At 36.2% G+C, this 23766-nt stretch overlaps 1 protein-coding gene across 1 annotated transcript in view; it reads left to right on the top strand.

The window, feature by feature from the left end:
• Positions 1–1380: 1380 nt before the first annotated feature.
• LOC111155119 (phosphoinositide-3-kinase regulatory subunit 4) overlaps positions 1381–23766 on the top strand; it is an 81187-nt gene continuing 58801 nt past the window's right edge. The window contains exons 1-6 of the mRNA XM_022515184.1: positions 1381–1907; positions 2663–3439; positions 10543–10676; positions 12488–13070; positions 16678–16812; positions 18443–18664. Coding sequence (XP_022370892.1) covers positions 2707–3439; positions 10543–10676; positions 12488–13070; positions 16678–16812; positions 18443–18664 — 1807 coding nt within the window. The 5' untranslated portion in view covers positions 1381–1907; positions 2663–2706. The remainder of the gene's footprint in view (positions 1908–2662; positions 3440–10542; positions 10677–12487; positions 13071–16677; positions 16813–18442; positions 18665–23766) is intronic.

Raw genomic sequence — 23766 nt, 5'->3', positions numbered from 1 at the left:
TTTTTTTTTTAAAGATTTCACCTATTTATTTGACGGAGAGAGATCACAAGTAGACAGAGAGGCAGGCAGAGAGAGAGAGAGAGAGAGGGAAGCAGGCTCCCTGCTGAACAGAGAGCCCAATGCGGGACTTGATCCCAGGACCCTGAGATCATGACCTGAGCCGAAGGCAGTGGCTTAACCCACTGAGCCACCCAGGCGCCCTATATAAAGAACTCTTAAAACTTAATAATAAAAGGACAAATAACCCAGTGAAAAAATGGGCAAAAGATTTGATAGACACTTCTTTAAAGAAGATACATGAATGGCCAATAAGCACACAAAAAGATGATTAACAACATCATTAGTCATTAAGAAAATGCAGATAAAAACCACAATGAGATATTTCACACCCGTTAGGGTGGCTATAATCAAAAAAGACAGAAACTAACAACAGTAAGTGACCATATGAAGAAAATGGAGCTCTCCTATATTTCTGGTAGGAATGTCAAATGGTGCAGTAACTTTGGAAAACTGTTTGGTAGTTTATCAATCTGTTAAACATAGATTTACCTTATGATTACATAATTTCATTCCCATATGCTTACCCTAGAGAAATGACACATGGCCTCAAGAAGCCTTCCACAGGAATGCTCATAGCAGTATTAGTCATAATAACCAAAAAGTAGACACAACACACCAAATGTCCATCAACTAATGAATGGATAAAGAAAATGTGGACTCTTTATATAATAAAATATTTGTCAGTTAAAAGAAACTTAAGTACTGACACAAGTTACAACAGAGATAATCCTCAAAAACATGTGAAGTGAAAACAGTCAGTCATAAAGACTACATGTTGTCTACTATATAATAAAATATCCAGAACAGGCAAGTCTATAACAACAGAATATAGATTAGTGATTGCCTAGGACTGGGACCAGGAGGAGAAAGGGAGAGAATAGGAGTGACTGCTTAGGATTACAAAATTTCTTTTGGGGGGTAATGAAAATGTTCCAAAATTAAATTACAGAGATGATTGAACCACACTGTAAATATATAAAAAAGCCGCTGATTTGTATGTTTTAAACAGGTGTACTTTATAGTATGTAAATTATATCTCAATAAAGCTCTGAAAAAATTCACCTTGGGATATATTAACTTTCCTAAATAAAACTGTGAATCCTCTTAAAGAACCCCGTTCTGGGGATGCCAGAACGATAGAAGTTTAGGGAACGTTAGAAGACCAGGATGGGAAATAAATTGACAGAACAATTTATTTCTTTCCTCCAGGTGCTTAGAATGAGGCCACGCCCTTCCTCCGTTTCCTAGCAACCAACTCCCGTGCCTCTTGCTCTCTTCCTCAACGCTTTCTCTGTTGTCACTTCCGCCCTATAACAGGAAGTGAGGTCAGAGCCGGCAGCTTTCCCGGGAGTTCGGCGTTTACGGTGTCAGCCTCAGCCGAAGAAGTGGTATTTCCCTGGAACTGGCAGCCTCCCGCTCTATCCGGGTCCCACCTGCCCGCCTGGTGGTGAGGCTCTAGAGGAGTGTAGAGGTGTTTGAGGTTCCAGAGATCCTCGCGAGAGGAGGGTGAGGCCCGGGAACGCATGGCTCTCGGGGCAGAGTAGAGGACCGGCGGGGGCAACTCTCTGGGTATCTGGGCATCCCTTCAGTTTAGCTTCGTTTATCTACTGCGGCACCGGGAGTTTTTCACTTCTCCGCGGACCAGCTTGGTTTCTGGAAATTGGCAGTTTTCGGCCTCGGTCCCCCAACGTCCCACCTGCTGCCTTTGAAGGAAGACCCCTCATACGGAAGGCTCGTCCAAGGCTCGCCGGGCTGCTGACTCTCAATCCCGCGCAGACCCAGAAGTGATCCGTCATGACCTCAGTGTGAGCTAGTGACCGACTTGTGACACTTTTCAGAGTCCTAGGGTAAATGTTTATATATGCGCATGGTCGTGTGTGTATGAGTGTCTTTTTTATCCTGCACATTATGAGCTAGGAGAACCCTGGGCTGTGTTTAACAAGTGTGTTATTTTAGTTTACTTTTCTTTAACGTCTCTGCCATGGTTTCTTCCTTGTTCTTGCACGTCAAACAACTTTATGCCGTCTGTTAGCTGGTGGGAACCAGCAGACTGGAATTAGGCTGGAAGGACCCAGGAGTTACTGATTTAAAAAAATTTTTTTTTATTTTGGCGTGTTCTTTGAGGAGTTCAGTGACCTATTTGATTTAGGCGATTTTTAGTCCGTTTTAAGTTTTTATTTTTAATTATTATTACTTTAAAAAATTTTTTTTAAAGTTTTTAATGTGTTTGTGTCTTACATCCAAGACCACAGGTTCTTCATGGACAAAGACTGTGTCATATAATACTGTGTGACCCTCATAGTTCCAAACACAATGCTGAACGCATAGTAAAGTCTCATTAATTTTTAAATTTAAATGGAAGAAAATACACATTCTAACATTTTCAACTTAATATTGAAGGAGTCTATTTAAATATAGTTCAGCTCCTGGAAAGGACAACATAAAATAACAAGATCTTTTTAGAGAAATGGGTTTAAAACTTAGAGGCTGCCTGGAATACTAGATACAGTGCTTTCAGTGAAAGAGAAATATGGTGCATACATAAATAATGGTGTTGCATTGCTTGTATCTTTTCTTCTTTTTTTTCTCTTTTTTTAAGCAGGTATAGTATCCTGACTTACTGACCCAGAGGAGCTTGCTGACATTATGGGAAATCAGCTTGCTGGCATTGCTCCTTCCCAGATCCTTTCTGTGGAGAGTTATTTCTCAGACATCCATGACTTTGAATATGATAAGAGTCTGGGAAGTACTCGGTTTTTTAAAGTTGCTCGAGCGAAGCACCGAGAAGGCCTTGTGGTTGTGAAGGTCTTTGCAATTCAGGATCCCACATTGCCTTTAACCAGCTATAAACAAGAGCTGGAGGAATTGAAAATAAGGCTTCATTCTGCACAGAACTGTCTACCTTTTCAGAAAGCAGTAGAAAAAGCATCTGAGAAAGCAGCCATGCTCTTTAGGCAATATGTGCGAGACAACCTTTATGATCGCATCAGTACCCGTCCATTCTTAAATAACATTGAGAAGCGTTGGATTGCTTTCCAGATTCTGACTGCTGTGGACCAAGCACACAAATCTGGAGTCCGTCATGGGGACATCAAGACTGAGAATGTAATGGTCACCAGTTGGAATTGGGTCCTTCTAACTGATTTTGCTAGTTTTAAGCCCACTTATCTTCCAGAGGACAACCCAGCAGATTTCAACTATTTCTTTGACACTTCACGGAGGAGAACTTGCTATATTGCTCCTGAACGTTTTGTTGATGGTGGATTGTTTGCCACTGAGTTAGAATACATGAGGGATCCTTCAACTCCGCTTGTAGACTTAAATAGTAATCAGAGAACAAGAGGAGAATTGAAGAGGGCGATGGATATCTTTTCAGCAGGTATTTGAATTGGTCGAATTTGCCAAGGGGGGATGCGCATATATTTTAACTTGAAACATTGAACTGTAGCTTTTAGAAAATCCCATATGTTGAAAAATGATTTTCTTGGTATTTCATACATTGTTCATTATTCAGATAGATATAGCAGTCTTTCTTTGGACATGGTTAAGTGCCTAGGAAATGCAGAGTGGTTCATTTATTCAAATATTTCAGAAATATTTGAATTCTTCTGTATGTATTAGGCACTTTTTTTAAAAAAAAGTAAACTTTTTTTTTTTTTTTTTTTTAAAGTAAACCCAGTGTGGTGCTCAGACTCATGACTCACAATCAAAAGTTGCATGCTCTACCCACTGAGCCAGCCAGGTACCCCAAGGCACTTTCTTTAGCGCTGGAGATGGATGGATAATTATGTCCCTCTTTTCAAGGTGTTTACATTTAATGGGGAGATGGATATGATATTGAAAAAGGACATTTCAATGCAGTGTGATTTGCTGTGGTGGTTATAAGCACAGGGTGCTGTTATAGGAGCATAAAAATATTAGTATCCATGGTGTGGGTAGAGAGTCAGTAGCAGGAAAGGCCTCTTTATTGGAAGATGGTATACATTTTTTAAAGATTTATTTTAGAGAGTGTGCTTGCTTGAGTGAGTTAGGGGAGGGACAGAGGGAGAAAATCTTCAAGCAGACTCCCCACTAAGCAGGGAGCTTGACATTGGGCTCAATCTCTAGACCCATGAGATAGATCATGACTTGAACTGAAACCAAGAGTCAGATGCTTAACTGACTGAGCCAACCAGTCACCCAGATAATTTTAAGAGAACTGAAAGAAGATTGGGAGCTAACTATGGCAAAGATAGCTTGTTTCAGGCAGAGTGTTGCTTATACAAAGACTTGAACATCCGAGCATGAGGACATTTTAAGTAGTTTATTATATTATATAGAGTGTAGAGTGTGAGGTAAGCAGGCCCCAGATCAGAACGGGTCTGGCATGCCCATGCTACCGTACAGGGGCATTAGCAGATATATATTTTAGATAAACGCTGTAGCATGGAGAGTGGATAGCAGGGGAGCTACCTTATAGATGGGAAAACCAGCTAGAAGTAAGCTGCCGTAGTCCAGAAAGGATAGGACCCTGACAAGCTTAAAGTTGTGACAGAATTGGAGAGGGAGTGGAAAAAAGAATACTTCAGAGATAATTAATAGGTAGAATTGTTAGGACTTGGTGATTGATTGGTAGGTGAAGTCAAGAACACTCCTTTCACCTGGCGTGGGAAATTGGGTGGATTGGCAATGATGGTCACTGACATAAAAGAAATGGGGGAAGAACAGGTAAAGGGGGTGAGAAGATGACGAAGTCTCTGTTAGGTATGTTGAGTTGAAGGTGTCTGGGGGATATCCAGGAGAAGATGTACAATAGGCAATTGGTTATAAAGGTTTGTTGCAGAGAGAATTGGGATGGAGGTGGAGATTTCGTAGTTACCAGGAAATAGATAGTAATTGTAGCTAAGGGAATGAGTTTGTAACTAGGAAGAGTTTGTAAAAAAGGGATTCCTAAGCTTTTTTGGGATCCCCTTAAAGATTTTGATGCAGTCAGTGCCCTTCTTCTCTAGAAGAAAATACCATGCATTTATATACATTATTTCACATACCCAGACCACTTCAAGCCAGGCTATAGATTCTAGATTCTCTATGAACTTTTGGGAAGAAAATGGGCTGAAAATGGTATCCTGAAGAAAAACCGTGTGAGCTCTGCATCAGTGCCATTTTTCATGAATTTTGCCAAGATTGGGTGCTGCAAAGAAAATATAAATTGAGCTGTATTTTAGATTACTTAGGAAAAGTAACATAATTAATGAAGAAATGTATTTCATTGAGGGTAATGAATAAGAATTGTTATTACAGACCTGTCTATTCAGCTCACTAATATGTGTCCCAAGATAATACTGAGGGGTATTTTTTGATAAGCTAGGGTTATCCTCCAGGCTGTGTAAATAAGATTAGAAGTGTAATTCATCAGAGTCCTGACTTTTTTTGACCAGTGAATTTATCTAAATTTTTGGCAAACCATTTTTATTTTTAAAATTATGATTTTATAAATAGGATTCCTTTAGCTTAGAAATTTGAACACTTTTTAATCTCGGGATCATTTATAGGCTTTTTTTTTTTTTTTAACTGAGGTATAATAGGCACATATTACATCCCTGTGACTCATGTATTTAATAACTGGAAGTTTGTTGGAGTTTTAAAATTTCAAGGGTCGATGCAAAGTTTATATTTATGCTTTCTGTGTGCATTATAGTTTCATAAACTTACTCAGCATTTTTTTTCCAGACCAGAGTCTACACCATAGAGGCCCTTTCATTTTTTTTTTTGAAAGAGGTGGGTGGGATCTGTCCACCTCTCCTAAGATTTGATGTAGGCTCTTTGGGTTTTGAATGTTACTTTTCTCCGTTTTGATGGATATCCTTAGTTCCTGGCTGCTAGTTTTGGAGAAGGTATATATTCTCTGTCTCTGGTCATATAAGTGGGCAGGACCCTTTTCTTGGAGATCTTTCATTCATTTGCTTGACAAATATTTGAGTATTATCTGTTATGTATGAGACACTGTGTTGTTACATGTTGGGGGTACAGCTCTGAAAAAGACTGATGAAGTTTTTACCCTTAAGGAGCTTATGTTCTAGTGGAGTAGAAAGAGAAACAAGGAAAGAAGTTTGTTTTCGTGAGTGATAAGTGCTGTGATGGAGTTAGGACTTTTAAGTGTTATGACAAAGGTTGGTAGGAGACTACTTTAGATAAAATGGTCAGAGAAGACCTCTATGAGAAGGTGATATTTGAGCTGATACCTGAATTATAAGGACTTAGTGTTGATGAAGACACTTTGAACAATCTGTTCCATAGGGAAATACCACCTAATAACACCTTTTCCAGAACAATATTCTAAAAGTTGCAAGAAAAAAGTTCTATATTCACCTCTATTAGTTTGCTAGGGCTGCCATGACAAAATATCCCAGACTTGGTAACAAAGAAAAATTTATTTTCCCTCCATTCTAGAGGCTGAAGTCCAGGATCAAGGTGCCAGCAGGAGTCATTCTCCTGAAGCCACTCTTTTTGGGTTGCAGATGGCTGCCTTCTCACTGTGTCCTCACATAGTCTCTTCCTTGGTGCCCCTTCTTAAAAGGTCACATATAATAATGGACGTATGACCTCATTTAACTTAAGTTACCTTTTTAAAGGCCTATCACCTGTATTTAGTCAGGTTACAGGTACTGGGTGTTAGGGCTTAAATATATGAATTTGAGGGAGAGAAGAGAGATAATTCAGTCCATAACAAACCCCATTTAGTTGTAAATAGTTAAATGTCGCTATGTTTTTTTCTGACTTTTTACTTGGAAATTATTTCATACTTAAAAATCTTAAAAACTTGCAGAAGAGAATCCCCAGATTCACTTGGTTGGCATTTTGCTCCACTTGCTGTATCACCTATACATTCTTTTTGCACCCCAGCCCACCCTCATGATTTTTTAATGACTAAATTACATATATTGTGGCCCTTTGCTTCTGAATACTTCAGTATATATTCCCTAAGATCCTAGTCTGTTACATAACTCTTACGTAATTGTATGTTGCAGTTATCAACTGCAGCAAATTTAACATTGATAAAATAATTTACACTTTTAGTTCTAATTTTGTTTTTGAGCCATCAGTGTCCCTTATAACATTTTAACTGCTCCAGGTCAGGACCCAGTCTAGGGTTTATAGCATTTAGTTGTCCTCTCCCCTTAGCTTCCTTTGATGTGGAACATCTTCATAGCCTTTTTTTGTCATCATGACATTGACATTTTTTGAAGAATACTTCTCTCCTTAAATTTTTAAAAATAATTTTTGTACTTTTTATTTTAAGTGATAGAAGTTGCAAAAATAGTGAAGAATGCTTCTCCCAGTTTTCCTGCTAGTGATATCTGATATGACCAGTCTGACCTCAGAATCTGGAATTGACAGTGGAGCCTTATTGTTAACTAGATACAGACTTTATTCAGTTTTCACTGGCTTTCACCTGCATTTTGTGTGTGTGTGTGTGTGTGTGTGTGTGTGTGCAAGCGCACACATGTGCTCAAGCAGCTCACTCCATCCCTTTGTTTTTTCATAGAATGTACCTCATTCAGGGTTTGTCCGATTTCTCCTTTTGATTAGATTCAGGTTATTCATTCTCAGTGTACTATATATGTGATGATGCATTTTTCACAGTATCACATCTAGAGACATACGGTGTCTGTTGGTGATGTTAATTTTGATCACCTGGTCAAGGTCTTGCCTGATTCTCCCCTCTCTAGTTACCTTCTGTTTTTTTAATCTCTTGTAACTAATAAGGAGCCTGTGGGAAGAAACTTATAAGACCATGCAAATACAGTCAGTCATAACAACTTCCTTCCTGATTTGGCATTCATTGCTGACTCTTGCCTGATGGTTGCAAATGATGATTTTCCAACTCTAGTACTTCCTCCACATTCACCAGTAGGCCCTCAGCATTCTGGCATACTCAAGTATTCTCTCTTTCCCCTCATTTTTTTCTTTTAATTTATTATTGGTATGGACTTATTCATTTTTGCACCCAGTTTGTCAGTATTTTTTGGAGGATTTTTGTGCCTATATTCATCAGGAATATTGGTCTGTAGTTTTCTTTTCTTGTGATATCTTTGTCTGGTTTGGTATCAGGGTAATTTTGAATGAGTTGGGAAGTGTTCCCTCTTCTATTTCTTTGGGACAATTTGTGAAGGATTATTAAGTATTTTAACATTTGATAGACTGAAGCCTCTGTTAAGTGTTAGGCCATTCTTTTGTGGAATGTTTATTATTCTGTTTCTTTACTTATGAGGTCTATTCAGATTTTCTGTTCTTTTTAAGTCAGCTTTGGTAATCTGTGTCTTTCCAGGAGTCTGTCCATTTCATTTAGGTTATCTAATTTGTGTGCATACAGTTGTTCAAAATACAGTTCTTTTTCATTTTTGTAAGGTTGGTGGTGTGTCTCCTTTTTCATACCTTAATTTAGTAGTTTGAGACATCTGTCTTCTTAGTAGGAGCCTGTCAATTTTGTTGAGCTTTTCAAAGCACCAACCTTTGAGTTTGTGGATGTTCTCTATTGTGTTTTATTCTCCGTTTCACAAATTTCCATGCCAGTCTTTATTATTCTTTTTCTTCTGTTTGCTTTGGTTTTAGTTTACTTTTCTTGTTTCTTAAGGTTAAGGTTAGGTTATTGTCCTGCACTCTTTTAAAATACAGGTGTTTATAGTTACACATTTCCTCTCAACACTGTCCTAGTTGCATCCCATACGTTTTATATGTTGTGTTTTCATTTTCATTAATCGCAAAGTAATTTTCAAATTCTGTTTGATACATTGGTTATTTAGGAGTGTGTTGTTTAATTTCTACATATATGTGAATTTTTCAAGCTTTCTCTGTTATTGATTTCTTATTCCATTGTGGTTTGAAGGACTTGATTTGTATGGTTTCAATCCTTTTAAACTTACTGAGGCTTGTTCTATGGCTTAGCATGTGATCTAACCTGGGAATTGTTCCATATGTACCTGAGAAGAATTTGTATTTTGCTGTTGTTGGGTGGAGTGTTCTTTTGATGTCTGTGTTAGATCCAGTTGGTTTGTAATGTTGGTCTGGTTTTCTATTTTCTTCTTGCTTATGATATTTCTAATAGCTATTTTAAGTCTTTTATTCTAAAACTTGACACAGATTGGTAGAGATTAATTTAAGAACTTTATTATGTGTTAGGAACTGTTTTAGTTCTTGGAAATTATTTAGTGAGCAAAATTAGGTGAAAATCCCTTCCTCATGAAGTTTGCATTCTAGTAGGTATACTAGATGGTAAAGAAAAAAAATACATGATATATTTAATTTGGCAGTTGGTGCTGTGGGGAAAAAATAGCAGGGAAAGGGAAAAGGGAATATGCAGAAGAATAGGCAAGAAGAATGGGGTAGTTGTGGTGGTGGGGCTTGCAATTTTAAACTGGATAGTTTACATAACTGCTAATATCCTAAATTACATTTGATGAAGTATCTTAAGGAGGTGGAGGTATAGGTGGACATTTGAGGGAGTAGCATTCTAGGTAGAGAGACCAGCAGATGCAGAGGCTATGAGCTAAGGTTATTTAAGGATCTCTGTAAGACCTGTGAAATGCAGGGGTGCCTGGGTGGGTTAGACGGTTGAGTGTTTGATTCTTGATTTCAGCTCAGGTTATGATCTCAGAGTCATGATATCAAGCCCCACAGGGGGCTCTACGTTGAATTTGGAGCCTGCTTAAGATTCTCTTCTCTCCTTCTGCCACCCTACATCCCACATGCACGTACACTCTCTCTCTTTATCTCTTAGAAAAAATACTTGTGAAATGCAGGTCATACAGTGATGCAGTGAAACTGTTTTGTCCTTTTCGGAGTGTAGATAGATTTTTTGTATTCCCTGTTTGAAGATTATGTGAGTGCCTAATGATTTGGTTATCTTTCCTTCTTTTTCTAGTCTTACACCTATACTTCGTAGCACTCTTCACACATTTGTTCACTGGTTTATTTTATGTCTGTCTTCCTAGAACGAAAGCTTGATGAGGGCAAGGATTTTATCTATTATATGCACTGCTAGTGTCTAGTGTATAGTAGACACCTAATAACTTTTAGTTTGATAGTGAATAAATGAGTTGTCAGATAATGACTTCAGTTCCTTATGGACTTAATTTCTAAAGTAAGTCCATACTTAAAAAAAATTACCTTTCTTGTAACTTGTATTCTATCTCTAAATATATGTATGTATATATTATATGCAAACATTCATTTTAAATTAGAGAACTAGGAAATAATTTTGTTTTTTTTTTTTAAAGATGGAGAGATAGTGGGATTCTTTTGACTTTACACTTTTAGAAACTGATGATAAGGCAATAGACATTTTCCTTGTCTTGCGTGATCGTAGTTGTATGATGCATTAAAATTTTTAATTCAGTTTACTTTGGGCTTTTCATTTTGAGTTTTGTGAATTCTCTCAATTCTACATCTGTATTAAAGGTATCTTGCATTGCATTTTTAATGGAATTGTATCTTATTTTGCAGGTTGTGTTATAGCTGAGCTTTTTACAGAAGGTGTACCACTGTTTGATCTCTCTCAACTTCTGGCTTATAGAAATGGACAGTTTTTCCCGGAACAAGTGCTAAATAAAATTGAAGATTGCAGTATCAGAGAATTGGTAACTATGCTACAAGTATTCTCCATTAGGTTTTAATATAATTGTGTTTTCACTTTTGCATTAGACAGCTCTCTGGAATTTTATGCATTTGGAACAAAGCAATAAAGCCCCATAGACAATTATGAAGAGCCTTTTTAAATTTACTTTGTTAGGGAGAAGTGTATAATACTTTACCTCTTTTCAGGCACAGAGCTCATTTGATTAAATTTTATATGTATATAAAACATGCATAATGTTATACATACACACACGTCTTCAGCTCTGCTTTGGACAGATTTGGGAGGAAGTAAAGTGGTGCTTGGAGATTAGAGATATTGTCTAGAATAGAGCTTGCTAGTAAGAAATCAAGAAGACCTATCTAAAATGAAAGAGACAGGAAACATCAACTTGAATATAATACAGTAGTATAGGGCCATTTCATATAGAACCAGCTCGTGTGGTATGTCTCTCTTGAGGCTGTTTTGGACAGAAGGCTATAGAATCACTAGTATAGCAGAAGAGAAGTGAGGAATTTTGTGGGAGGTCACATAAGCCAAAAATCCACCTTACTGTTTGAGGGGATCTTTATTTAAAGTCCATCAATACAGTAACTGATGGCTTTAAAGATGATGACTCTCAGTCATGGGAAGTTGTAGTATATTAAAATATTCTATAATAAAATAGGGAAGTATAGAATACATTTTAATTTCTCTTATAAATGGCAAATATTAAAAAATAAGATGTTTTAGAGGAAGCCAGTTTAGCTCATGTTCGGTGAACTGTGCACTAGTTGGTGTACCTGGCTGTTCTGTCTTTGGGTATGGCACTCATTTGTCATGTTACATTGGCTAAGTGACTTCTTGAATTTGGGCCTGTATTTTCTTAACTATGGAAGGAGTGAATCTGATGAATCTTTAAGGCTTAATCTGAATGTAAAAGGAATTCTATTTAAGTCACTTCTGGTATTTATAGTGCATATGAATCCTTGCAAGTTCAATGCTAGGTGCCTATTTGAAATATAAACAGAAAACTCAAATAACTAGATATACTTTTATGATATTTTAAGTATTTAAATAATGACTGATTGACTCTGAAGATCTAGGAAAAATTAAACTATGTATATTGAAAGAAAATTAGTTCCCTAAGATGTCAGAAAACATATAATAAGTTCAAGTTAGGTACATTTCCTTTCTAGGGTTTGTAGGATTTAACATCTCTTATACTACTTGAGAAGTTTAAACCACTGATCCCCTTTTTGACTAGATCCTAGAACTACACTTAAACCATATATTCCCTTGGACTTGTGGTATTAAGACTCTAAATCAGAACTCTGATATGTAAATAGATTTTAGTGGTACTGTGATTCTTTTCAGAATCGTGTGTAATTTTTTATGTAAAAATTTTGTGTATACAATTTTTTTCTGGAGAAAATCCCATTGTTTTCTTTAGATTCTCAATGGTATTACCATACTCAAAACTGTTTAAGAATCCTTGAGCCGTGGGCAGTAACATATTACTCCCCTGTCTTAATAATTGGGGAATACTGAACAGGGTATATCTCTTTATGTGTCTGGGCCACTTGTAATATTATGTAATATTATAATAGTAATTTGTAATTACTATATAATTTCCTGTTGCTTTGTAGGATGGTAGTAGAGTCCCATATTGTTTGTAGTCAGGTTCTGAAAGTAGCTTGAAAGGTGAAGATTGAGAAGAGTGAGAATTACCTCAAAAATTCTTTATGTCATGTTTAAGTTGCCCTTGTAGCTTTCATCTGATTTAACCTGCTGTTCTCAAATCTATTTTTTACTCCTTTTCTCCCCTTGGTGTAGGTAACTCAGATGATTCACCGTGAGCCAGATAAACGTTTAGGGGCAGAAGATTACCTAAAGCAGCAGCGTGGCAATGCCTTTCCTGAAATATTTTACACATTCCTTCAGCCCTACATGGCCCAGTTTGCCAAGGAAACATTTCTTTCTGCAGATGAGCGCATTCTGGTTATACGGAAGGATTTGGGCAACATTATTCACAATCTCTGTGGACATGATCTGCCAGAAAAAGCAGAAGGAGAGCCTAAGGAAAATGGGCTGGTTATCTTGGTGTCTGTTATAACGTCCTGTCTGCAGACCCTTAAATACTGTGATTCCAAACTTGCTGCTTTGGAACTTATTCTCCATTTGGCCCCAAGATTAAGTGTAGAAATTCTTTTGGATCGTATTACTCCATATCTTTTGCATTTCAGCAATGACTCTATTCCTAGAGTGAGGGCTGAAGCCTTGAGGACGTTGACCAAAGTTCTTGCTCTTGTCAAAGAGGTTCCTCGCAATGATGTCAATATCTATCCGGAATATATTCTGCCAGGCATAGCCCACTTAGCCCAAGATGATGCTACTATTGTTAGACTAGCCTATGCTGGTAAGAACTTATTGTCCAAGTAATAGCTGCTCATATTTTTGAAGTTAGGGACTATAATATCTCTTGTTTCTCTGATTTCTCTGGGAATTCTGAGAGTGAATTATAGTCCTTAAACTATTTGTGTACATTTTGATAATTTTCATAAGTGATCTATCTGTCCCTAGGACTCAACTTTTGGTTGTACTCATTTTTGAAGTGATCAGAATTATGAAGTGAAAAATATGTAATATAGAATCCTTTGATTTTACTGAGTATTCTACATTTAATTTGGAGTGAGACTAATGTTTACAAGTATGTTCTGATTGAGTGTGTTTAGGTCTTTGTAAAGTTTCTCTGAACAGATATGCTAATTTGAATATCAGCTTTAGGATACAAGTCTTTTGCTGGTCAAAAAAATGAATTTTGCTGGATAATTTGGTTTTTAAAGAACCTAGCCTATTACCAGATTTTAAGGTCCTTTTAGTTACTGTAGTGCTTAAGGTGTGTGGCTTCTTTGTGTTGAGGTTATAACACATCTACCTGTTTTATTTGTAATTCTTACTCATAAAATTAAGTGATACAGATTCATGTTTTTTAGCTCCCCAAATTAATTCTATATACTTCTTTCTGCATGGAAAATGTCACTGAAGCATTAACATAATTCATAATTTATTTCTAATATAATATGTAAAGCAGAGATTGTTTTGGTTTCTGTAAATAGTACATAAAGTGTGGTGGTGATATTGCCACTTTTTTGAAAGGTACTTGCTAGGTTTATTAAATTTACAATTGTCTATCATTATTTCAATGGAACATGCAAAAAATGGTTGCTGGACTCTGGCCTTATCTCTAGGTACATTCACTGAGTGGTGGTTGTTGCATTTTTTTTTCTTCCCTATGCATATATTTTTATTTGTATTTATCCATTGCCTATTATTTATGGCTTGGTTTCCATAACTGTATGGGTGCACATGTCAGGCCTAGAAAATTGAGGATTTCTTTAAGACATGTACATTTGAGTTTACAATTTGTAACAAAGTATATTTATAAGTCACTTGGCAAACATAATTAAACTAGAAAAATTTAAATAAAAGTTTATAGGTTTTAAAAACAAACTGTATCTTTCTTTAGAGTTTTGTGACCTACTGTTGGTCTTAGTTTGTTCTCAGTTGTGTTAAATGGATAAGGTTCTGATGTGTAGGTGCTATGTTAACAGAGTCACAACCAATTACTAATAGTGATAGCATAAATATAATAGTTACTGTTTATTGAAAAAAAACTCCATCAGGGCATCTGCTCAGGGTTGCAGGGATTAGTTGCAAGAGATATATAAATTTTAAGATAGATTCCAGATTCTAAGATACGTGGAGTCTGAGATTCTAAGATGTATGTATTTTTTGCAGCTAATCCTTGAAACAGCTTTGAGCAATAGATGCTATATTACCTTCATTTTACAAGTGAGGAAATTGGAAATGGGAGAGGCTAGACAATATGACCTAAATGTATCTGGTCTCGTTCTTTCTCAGTTCTCAGAGCTGCTGGTCTTTACCTTGATTCTGAAGCACTCTGTTTTTCTTTGGTCTTCTGGGTCTTTATGGTGAGAGTCTGTGGTAACCAGGGTCTGTGCTGGTACCTTGTAGTGTCCCTTCATTATGGCTTAGTGCAGGATAAACCTGCCTGTTTTTCAGTTGAGCCAGAAGTCTATTTGAACTTTTATGGTTAAGTATAATTAAACCACACATGTCAGTAACTATAAAAGTTTAAAATCAGTTTTTAAATGTCTTTTACAGTGTTCTTTTTAAACTCAGAGGTGGTATAGATTTGTATCTTGTGTAAACTTTCAAGTGTATTGTGGTTTATGAACTTAAATGGGGGAAATAGGCATAGATCTACTAGATTTTAGAAGTGCCCAGGAAAGTAAGAGACTTTTCCTCATGAAGATACATCCATTAACGTGGGGTGGGGAGCATTCATCTAGAATTTGACTTGTTATCAGAGGATGGCCCAAACTCTCCCATCTTTAGGGCAGGCATTATGGCAGGCATTACAGGGTATTCACGTCTTGGGTACTTAGAGGTAAAGTTTTGTTCTTCAGAACAGTTTTGAACCTGTTGAGGGTCGGGGCAGGGAATAGTGGGGCTATAAGACAAAGGTAATCACTGCATTTGATAGACTGAGCAATCTCAACTCTTGTGATATGCACCTCAATTGTAGTGGTATTAAAAATTTAAGGAAAAAGTGAGTCTTGGAATTAATAAAATGAGGCAGTTAATTAAGCTTTATGTTCAGTGCTATTTACTGCTAAGGAAAAGAGTGCAGTCTTAGGCTGGTATGGACATATGTTAAGAAGCACAGAAATGGGGGTGCCTGGGTGGCTCAGTGGATTAAGAAGTGAGAAATGGGAGGGAAAGAAGGATAGAGACACAGGCCTCATTAAGAAAATGGAAGGGAGAAGAAAGTGTAAGCAGATCTGATAGCAAATGTGACAGCACAAATTAGAAGTAGATATTTTCAAGTGCTAAGGAATATCAAACAGTCTTAGGAGAGAATGCAACTGTAGAAATGCAGCAATCTCACACATTGGTTCATAACTTCAGAGTATCACAAGGAAGGCAATCTAATAATGGTTGATTCAGTTTGGTAATAGCTCTTTGAGGTAGATGTGACTTATGTATATGTGAAATATACTCCTGTGTTAAGCAGCCAGCTAGTAAGTAAGTGTTGGGGGCTGAGATTGGAGCTAAGATTTAAGCCGTGGTCTGTGTGATTCTGAAGTCTGTGTGATACTGAAAATAACAGTTTAGCCTGTTATTTTAATCTGAATGTTTCTCTTTTAGTCTAATGTATGTATCTCACCTGTTAAGATACTGTTCCTAGGTCTCTGTCGAAGGGTTAAGCTTTTCCCTTAGTAGATTTGAATGCTTGTTTTATGCTATTTTTGTATTTTTTCATAGTTTTATTGAGATATAATTGACCTACACCACTGTATAAGTTTAAGGTATAAAGTGTAATAGTTTGACTTCACATATTCTGAAATGATTACCACAAGTTTGGTTGGCTTCCATCCTCTCATATAGGTACAATAAAACGGCGCAAAAACAGAAAAAAAGTTTTTTCTTTGTGATGAGAACTCTTAGAATTTGCTCTCTTAACTTTCATATGTATCATATAGCAGAGTTAACTATAGCGTTTATGCTGTACATTTTTGTATTTTTAAAAGAAGTTTATGTTTTATTATTAAAACTGTTAGTTATAGGGGTGCCTTGGGAGGCTCAGTTCGTTAAATGTCTGCCTTTGGCTCAGGTCATGATCCCAGAGTCCTGGGATCAAGCCCCCTGTTGGGCTTTGTGCCCAGTGGGGAGTCTGCTTCTCTCTATACCCATTAACCTGCTCGTGCTCTTTCTCTCTCACTTGCTCTCTTTTCTCAAATAAATAAATAAAATCTTTAAAAAAACTGTTAGTTGTAGATTATGAGATTAGTTACCAAAAATCTGATTAGGTTAAGAGCTAAATTGAAAAGTCCTACTTTTCCTCCTTAGTTTTATGATGCTTATTTATATGTATAAAGACCTGAAGGAAAAATTATTATAAGGATTTAAGATTATAATAAATTTTCCCTTTTTTATAGAAAACATAGCTCTGCTGGCTGAAACAGCTTTGAGGTTCCTGGAATTAGTGCAGTTAAAAAATCTCAATATGGAAAATGACCCAAATAGTGAAGAAATAGATGAAGTTACGCATCCCAATGGAAATTACGACACAGGTAGTATGATTTTCTCTTCCAGGTTTCTTATTATTTGGAATGAATTAGTAATGTGGACTTGAAAGAAACTATCGTAATTTTTGTGTAAGATGAAAGAATACCATATATATATAGGTGGGAAAGGTCACTGATGTTTCATTGTTCTCTCTGCTCTGTACACTATTATCTAACCAGAAAATTATCAGCTTGTTATCACAGATTCTAAGCTCAATTGTTTTTCAGCCACAACTGATTTGTATAAACAGTAAAGCTAGCTGAATTGTATAATTCTTCTAAGATGGAAGGAAAAAAATTGATGTCATAGCCAAAGAATCTAAGCCTTTTGTCCTTATGTGAATATCCTTTGAGTATCCTTAGTCATGAACTGTTTATGTCATACTGTCTATGATTTATGGATCAAACCCCACAAACACCTTTTGCTTTAAATATATAGATGTGATGGTAAGCTCTTTGAGGTTAAAGTTCCTGTTTAAGTTTCTTTACATACAAACAACTCTTAGCAGGCTTTTAACTAATGTTTATTGAGTTAAAGATTTAGAAGTAATATGCTTAGATTTCTTTGAGCACGAGATTTTTATGCTATATACAAATGGTAATGGCTCTATTACTTGTAAGAATGATATCAATTTTAGGCAGCATATATTCTCTGCAGTTGAAGTCAGTAGAATAATTTTGAACTTAAAGAAAAATGTATCAGAAAGGAAATCGTCGCTTTTTTCATGGAATTACTTAGAAGATAATACTGTCCTACATTCTGTAACCATGTAATTGGACATTTATAGATAATGAAGTTGAAGTTAGGTGTTAAACCTTTTCAGGAGTTAACCTAAAGTTTGTCTTAATGTGAACGTAGTATTTTGCTTATCATACCACCTTTTCTCTTGACGGTGGCTGCACCAGGAGCGACCTCTGCCCTCATGCATTTAGCCAACAGATAATTGTTAAACATAATTTCTGCACTAGAAATATAGTGGTGAATAAGACAGAAAAGATCCTTCTGTTGAGCTTACATTTTAGAAGGGAAAGGAAGAAGGGAGGGTGGGTAGGAGATAAAGTCAGAGAAGAAGGGGGTGGCCAGATCATGTAAACCCTTGACAGGATTTGCAGTATGGTTTCTGCTTTCTAAAAATTTAGTAAACTGACCTTAGAAATGCTTTCTTAAAGTATTAAATTATGCCATCAGTTTATATCCTTAACCAGTCTAGTATATTGAAGTTCTTGATCAAGTTGATTTTATTGATGGCAATAAAATAAAATTTATTGGTGATTTTATTGATTGTTTTGGTGCTTTCCCGTAGTTTTTTCCCTTGAGCTTCAAAAATAGGTCTGTTTAAGGGGCGCCTGGGTGGCTCAGTGGGTTAAAAATAGGTCTGTTTAGTTAATGAGATGGTAACCATGCTTGTGGCATCTGCTTATCAGGATGTTGTTCTTCAGTTTATATTTTGGTTTCCTTATCTGTCCTTCAGAGCTTGAACAGTGGAAATATTTAGTGATTATAGACTTTTTTTTTTTTTTTTTTTGGTGGCTTCTCTATTGTTCTGTTTCTGCAAGGAGTAAGAAAGAAGACTAGGTCTATAACTTAGGAAAAAACTGATCCTATCTTTACCTTTTTTTTCCTTTTTTTTTTTAGAGCTGCAAGCCTTACATGAAATGGTCCAACAGAAAGTTGTCACTTTGCTAAGTGACCCTGAAAATATTGTGAAACAAACCTTAATGGAAAATGGAATAACACGCCTGTGTGTATTCTTTGGACGTCAGAAAGCCAATGATGTTTTATTGTCCCACATGATCACTTTCCTAAATGATAAAAATGATTGGCATCTGCGTGGAGCTTTTTTTGATAGTATAGTTGGTATGTTTTTCTATTTGTTTTAAAATATATCTTTAAGATATTGAATTATTCTCTCAAATAGTATTTCCATGAGGTCTGAAAATGGGTGATAAGTCCACCAATTTCATTAATAATGAAATAAGCTCCTAGTGTTTCTGTCTTTTATGCTGTTTTTGGATGATAAAAGTAACTTTTATCAAGGGATTGGTTAATTAAATTGTGATACACATTCATATGAAGAAATAATCATGCGGTCATTAAAAACAATGTTTTAAAAGAATATTGAATGACCTGAGAAAGTACTATGAAATTCTATTAAAGTGACCAAAGTATTGGTTCTATAAGGTAACATAACAAATCATATATTTATAAAGAAGCTGGAATATTCTAAGATTTGTATAGTGATTATCTCTGGGGCTGGGATTTTAGGTGATTATTTTCTCTATGTTTTTTATATTTGTCAAATTTTTTATAGTAAGCATTCTTCAGAAAGTAACTTTTACAATCAGAAAATAACAGTTAAACTTAGTATGATTGAAAATCAATTTAGTTAGGAAGAAAATTAAAGCTTGCAGGCTATGCTTTGTGTAAACTGAAAAATTAAGTAGTTTTTTTTCCCACTTTTTTCAAAATGTTACAGTTTTTATTTTGTTCATTTGTGTGGTTTTTCAGATTTCACATATAGGTGAAATCATATTGTATTTGTCTTTTTCTGATTTACTTCACTTAGCATAATACCCTCTAGATCCATCCATGTTGTTGCAAATGGCAAGACTTCATTCTTTTTTGAGACTGAGTAATATTCCATTGTATAGATATACACATCTTTATCCATTTATCTGTTGATAGATAATTGGGTTGTTTCCATGTCTTGGTTATTATAAATAATGCTGCAGTAAACATAGGGGTACATGTATTTTTTCAAATTAGAGTTTTTATTTCTTTTAGGTAAATATCTAGTGGAATTACTGGATCATATAGTATTTCTCTTTAATTTTTTAAGGTACCTCTATACCGTTCTCTGAGGTGGCTGCACCAATTTACATTTCCACCAGCAGTGCTTAAGGATTCTTTTCTTCACATCCTTACCAACACTTGGTGTTTCTTGTCTTTTTGATTCTAGCCATTTTGATATGTATAAGTAGATATCTCATTGTGGTTTTGATTTGAATTTCCCTGATGATTAGTGATGTTGAACATCATTTCATGTATCTGTTGGCCATCTGCATGTCTTCTTTGGTAAAATGTCTATTTAGGTCCTCTGCTCAGTTTTTAATCAGGTTATTTATTTGGGTGTTGGATTGTATAAATTCTTTATACATGGTGGATATTAACTCCAATATAAGCTACATCATTTGCAAATACCTTATTCCATTCAGTAAGTTACCTTTTAGTTTTGTTGATGGTTTCCTTCACTGTGTAAAAGCTTTTGATTCTGGTGTAGTCCCAGTTGTTTATTTTTATTTTTGCTTTTCTTTCTTTTGCTTAAGGTGACATATCTAGAACATGTTTTTATGGCCCATGTCTAAGAAATTACTCCCCTTGTTTTCTTCTAGAAATTTTATGGTTACATGTTTTACATTTAGGTATTTAATCCATTTTGAGTTTATTTGGGTGTATGGTTTAAGAAAGTGGTTCAGTTTCATTCTTTTGCATGTAGCTGTCCAGATTTCCCAGCACTGTTTATTGAAGATACTGACTTTTCCCATTGTATATTCTTGCCTCTCTTGTGATAGATTAATTGACCATTTGGGTGTGGATTTATTTCTGGGCCCTTTATCTTGTTTTATTGATCTGTGTGTTTTTGTGCCTGTACTGTACTATTTTGATTATTACAACTTTGCGGTATATCTTGAAATCTGAGATTGTGGTAACTCCAGCTCTGTTCTTCTTTCTCAAGATTGCTTTAGCTATCTGGGGTCTTTTGTAAATCTATACAAATTTTAGTATTATTTCTTCGGGTTCTATGTAAAATGTTGGGATTTTGTTAGGGATTGCGTTGAATTTGTAGATCGTTTTGGGTAGTATGGACATCTTAATATTTTTCCAACCATGAGCTTACAGTATCTTTCCATATGTTTGTGTCATCTTCCAATTTCTTTCGTCAATATTTTATCGTTTTCAAAATCCATTGTTTCACCTTCATGGTTAAATTTGTTCCTACATATTTTTTTAATTGAAATTTTAAAAATTTTCTTTAAAACATGTTTTTTTTTAAAAATTATTAACATATAATGTATTACTTGTTTCAGGTTACAGATCTGTGATTCATCAGTCTTACGCAATACACAGCACTGACAGTACATATCATCCCCAAAGTCCCTCACCCAGCCACCTCATCCCTTCCACCCCCCTCCACTCCAGCAACCCTCAGTTTGTTCCTAAGATTAAGAGAATCTTAATGGTTTGTCTCTCTGGTTTCTTCTTGTTTCATTTTTTCCTCTCCTGTTATGATCCTCTGCCTTGTTTCTCAAATTCCACATATTAGTGAGATCATATGATAATTGTATTTCTCTGATTGTCTTATTTCCCTTAGCATAATACCCTCTAGTTCCATCCATGTTGTTCCAGATGGTAAGATTTCCTTTTTTGATGGCTGCATATACCGCTTCAATTTCCTTACTGGTTATGGGTCTGTTCAGGTTTTCTATTTCTTCCTGGTTCAGTTTTAGTAGTTTATACATCTCTAGAAATGCATCTGTTTCTTCGAGATTGTCTAATTTGTCATATAGTTGCTCATAATAAGTTCTTATAATTGTATTTCTTCAGTGTTGGTTGTGATCTCTCCTCTTTCATTCATGATTTTATTTATTTGGGTTCTTTCTCTTTTCTTCTTTGTAAGTCTGGCCAGGGGTTTATCAATCTTATTAATTCTTTCAAAGAACCAGCTCCTAGTTTTGTTGATCTGTTCTACTGTGCTTTTGGTTTCATTTATTTCATTGATTTCTGCTCTGATCTTTATTATTTCTCTTCTCCTGCTAGGTCTAGGCTTTCTTTGCTGTTCTTTCTCCAGCTCCTTTAGGTGTAAGGTTAGGTTGTGTATTTGTGTATTTGGGACCTTTCTTGTTTTTTGAGAAAGGTTAGTATTGCTATATGCTTTCCTTTTAGGACTGCCTTTGCTGCATCCCAAAGATTTTGAACAGTTGTGTTTTCATTTTCATTTGTTTCCATGAATTTTTTAAATTCTTCTTTAATTTCCTGATTGACCCATTCATTCTTTGGTAGGATGCTCTTTAGAATGTATTTGAGTTCTTTCCAACTTTCCTCTTGTGGTTGAGTTCTAGTTTGAAAGCATTGTGGTATGAAAATGTGCAGGGAATCATCCCAGTTTTTTGGTACTGGTTGAGATCTGATTTGTGACCCAGGATGTGATCTGTGTTGGAGAATGTTGTATGTGCACTAGAGAAGAATGTGCATTCTGTAGCTTTGGGATGAAATGTTCTGCATATATCTGTAAAGTCCATCTGGTCCAGTGTGTCATGTTAAGCCCATATTTCTTTGTTGATCTTTAGCTTAGATGATCTGTCCATTTCACTGAGAGGGTTGTTAAAGTCCCCTACTGTTATTTTACTATTGTTGTTGTGTTTCTTTGAGTTTGTTATTAGTTGGCTTATATAATTGGCTGCTCCCATATTAGGGGCATAAGTATTTACAATCATTAGATCTTCTTTTTGGTCAGACCCTTTAAGTATGATATAGTCTCCTTCCTCAACTCTTATTACAGTCTTTGGTTTAAAATCTAATTTGTTTAAGGATTGCTGCCCCAGCTTTCTTTTGATGTCCATTCATATGATAAATGATTTCCCCCACAACTCTTTATTTTATTTTATTTTATTTTATTTTTATTTTTTTTAAAGATTTTATTTATTTATTTGACAGAGAGAGATCACAAGTAGACGGAGAGGCAGGCAGAGAGAGAGAGGGAAGCAGGCTCCCTGCTGAGCAGAGAGCCCGATGCGGGACTCAATCCCAGGACCCTGAGATCGTGACCTGAGCCGAAGTCAGTGGCTTAACCCACTGAGCCACCCAGGTGCCCCTCCCCTGCACCACTTTAAATCTGCAGGTGTCTTTGGGTCTAAAAATGAGTCTCTTGCAGACAGCATATCAATGGGTCTTGCTTTTTTATCCAAACTGATACCCTGTGTCTTTTGATTAGGGCATTTAGCCCATTTACATTTTAGGGTAACTATTGAAAGATATGAATTTAGTGTCATTGTATTGCCTGTAAGGTAACTGTTACTGTATATTGTTACTTTTGGGTTCTCTCTTTGCTCAGAGGACCCCTTTATCATAGGGATGGTTTGGTGATTGCAAATTCTTTTAGTTTCTGCTTGTCCTGGAAGCTTTTTATCTCTCCATTTTCAATGACAGCCCTGCAGGATAAAGTATTCTTGGCTGCATGTTTTTCTCATTTAGTACTCTGAATATATCAAGCCAGTCCTTTCTGGCCTGCCAGGTCTCTGTGGATACATCTGCTGCCAATATAAAGTTTCTACTGTTGTAGGTTACGACCTCTTTTCCCAAGCCGCTTTCAGGATTTTCTCTGTCTCTGAGATTTGTGAGTTTTACTATTAGATGTTGGGGTGTTGACCTATATTTATTAATTTTGAGGGGGATTCTCTGAGACTCCTAGATTTTGTTGCCTGTTTCCTTCCCCAAATTAGGGAAGTTCTCTGCTATAATTTGCTCCAGTATACTTTCTGCCCTCCCCCTCTTTTTCTTCTTGTGGGACCAATTATTCTAATGATGTTTCGCTTTATGGTTCACTTATCTCTCGAATTGTCCCCTGGTGACCCAGTAGTTTATCTCTTTTTTTCTCAGCTTCTTTTTTCTCCATCATTTGGTCTTCTTTGTCACTAATTCTCTCTTCTGCCTCATTTATCCTAGCAGTTAGAACCTCCATTTTTTATTGCACCTCAATAGCCTTTTTTTTAAAAAAAATATTTATTTATTTGACAGACAAAGATCACAAGTAGGCAGAGAGGCAGGCAGGCAGGGAGAGAGGAGGAAGCAGGCTCCCTGCCAAGCAGAGAGCCTGATGTGGGGCTCGATCCCAGGACCTTGGGACCATGACCCGAGCTGAAGGCAGAGGCTTTAACCCACTGAGCCACCCAGGCGCCCAA

Source organism: Enhydra lutris, unplaced genomic scaffold (genome assembly GCF_002288905.1).
Source record: "Enhydra lutris kenyoni isolate GAN:26980312 unplaced genomic scaffold, ASM228890v2 scaffoldscaffold39, whole genome shotgun sequence".
Lineage (NCBI taxonomy): Eukaryota > Metazoa > Chordata > Mammalia > Carnivora > Mustelidae > Enhydra > Enhydra lutris.
This window is presented reverse-complemented; position numbering and strand designations above follow the sequence as displayed.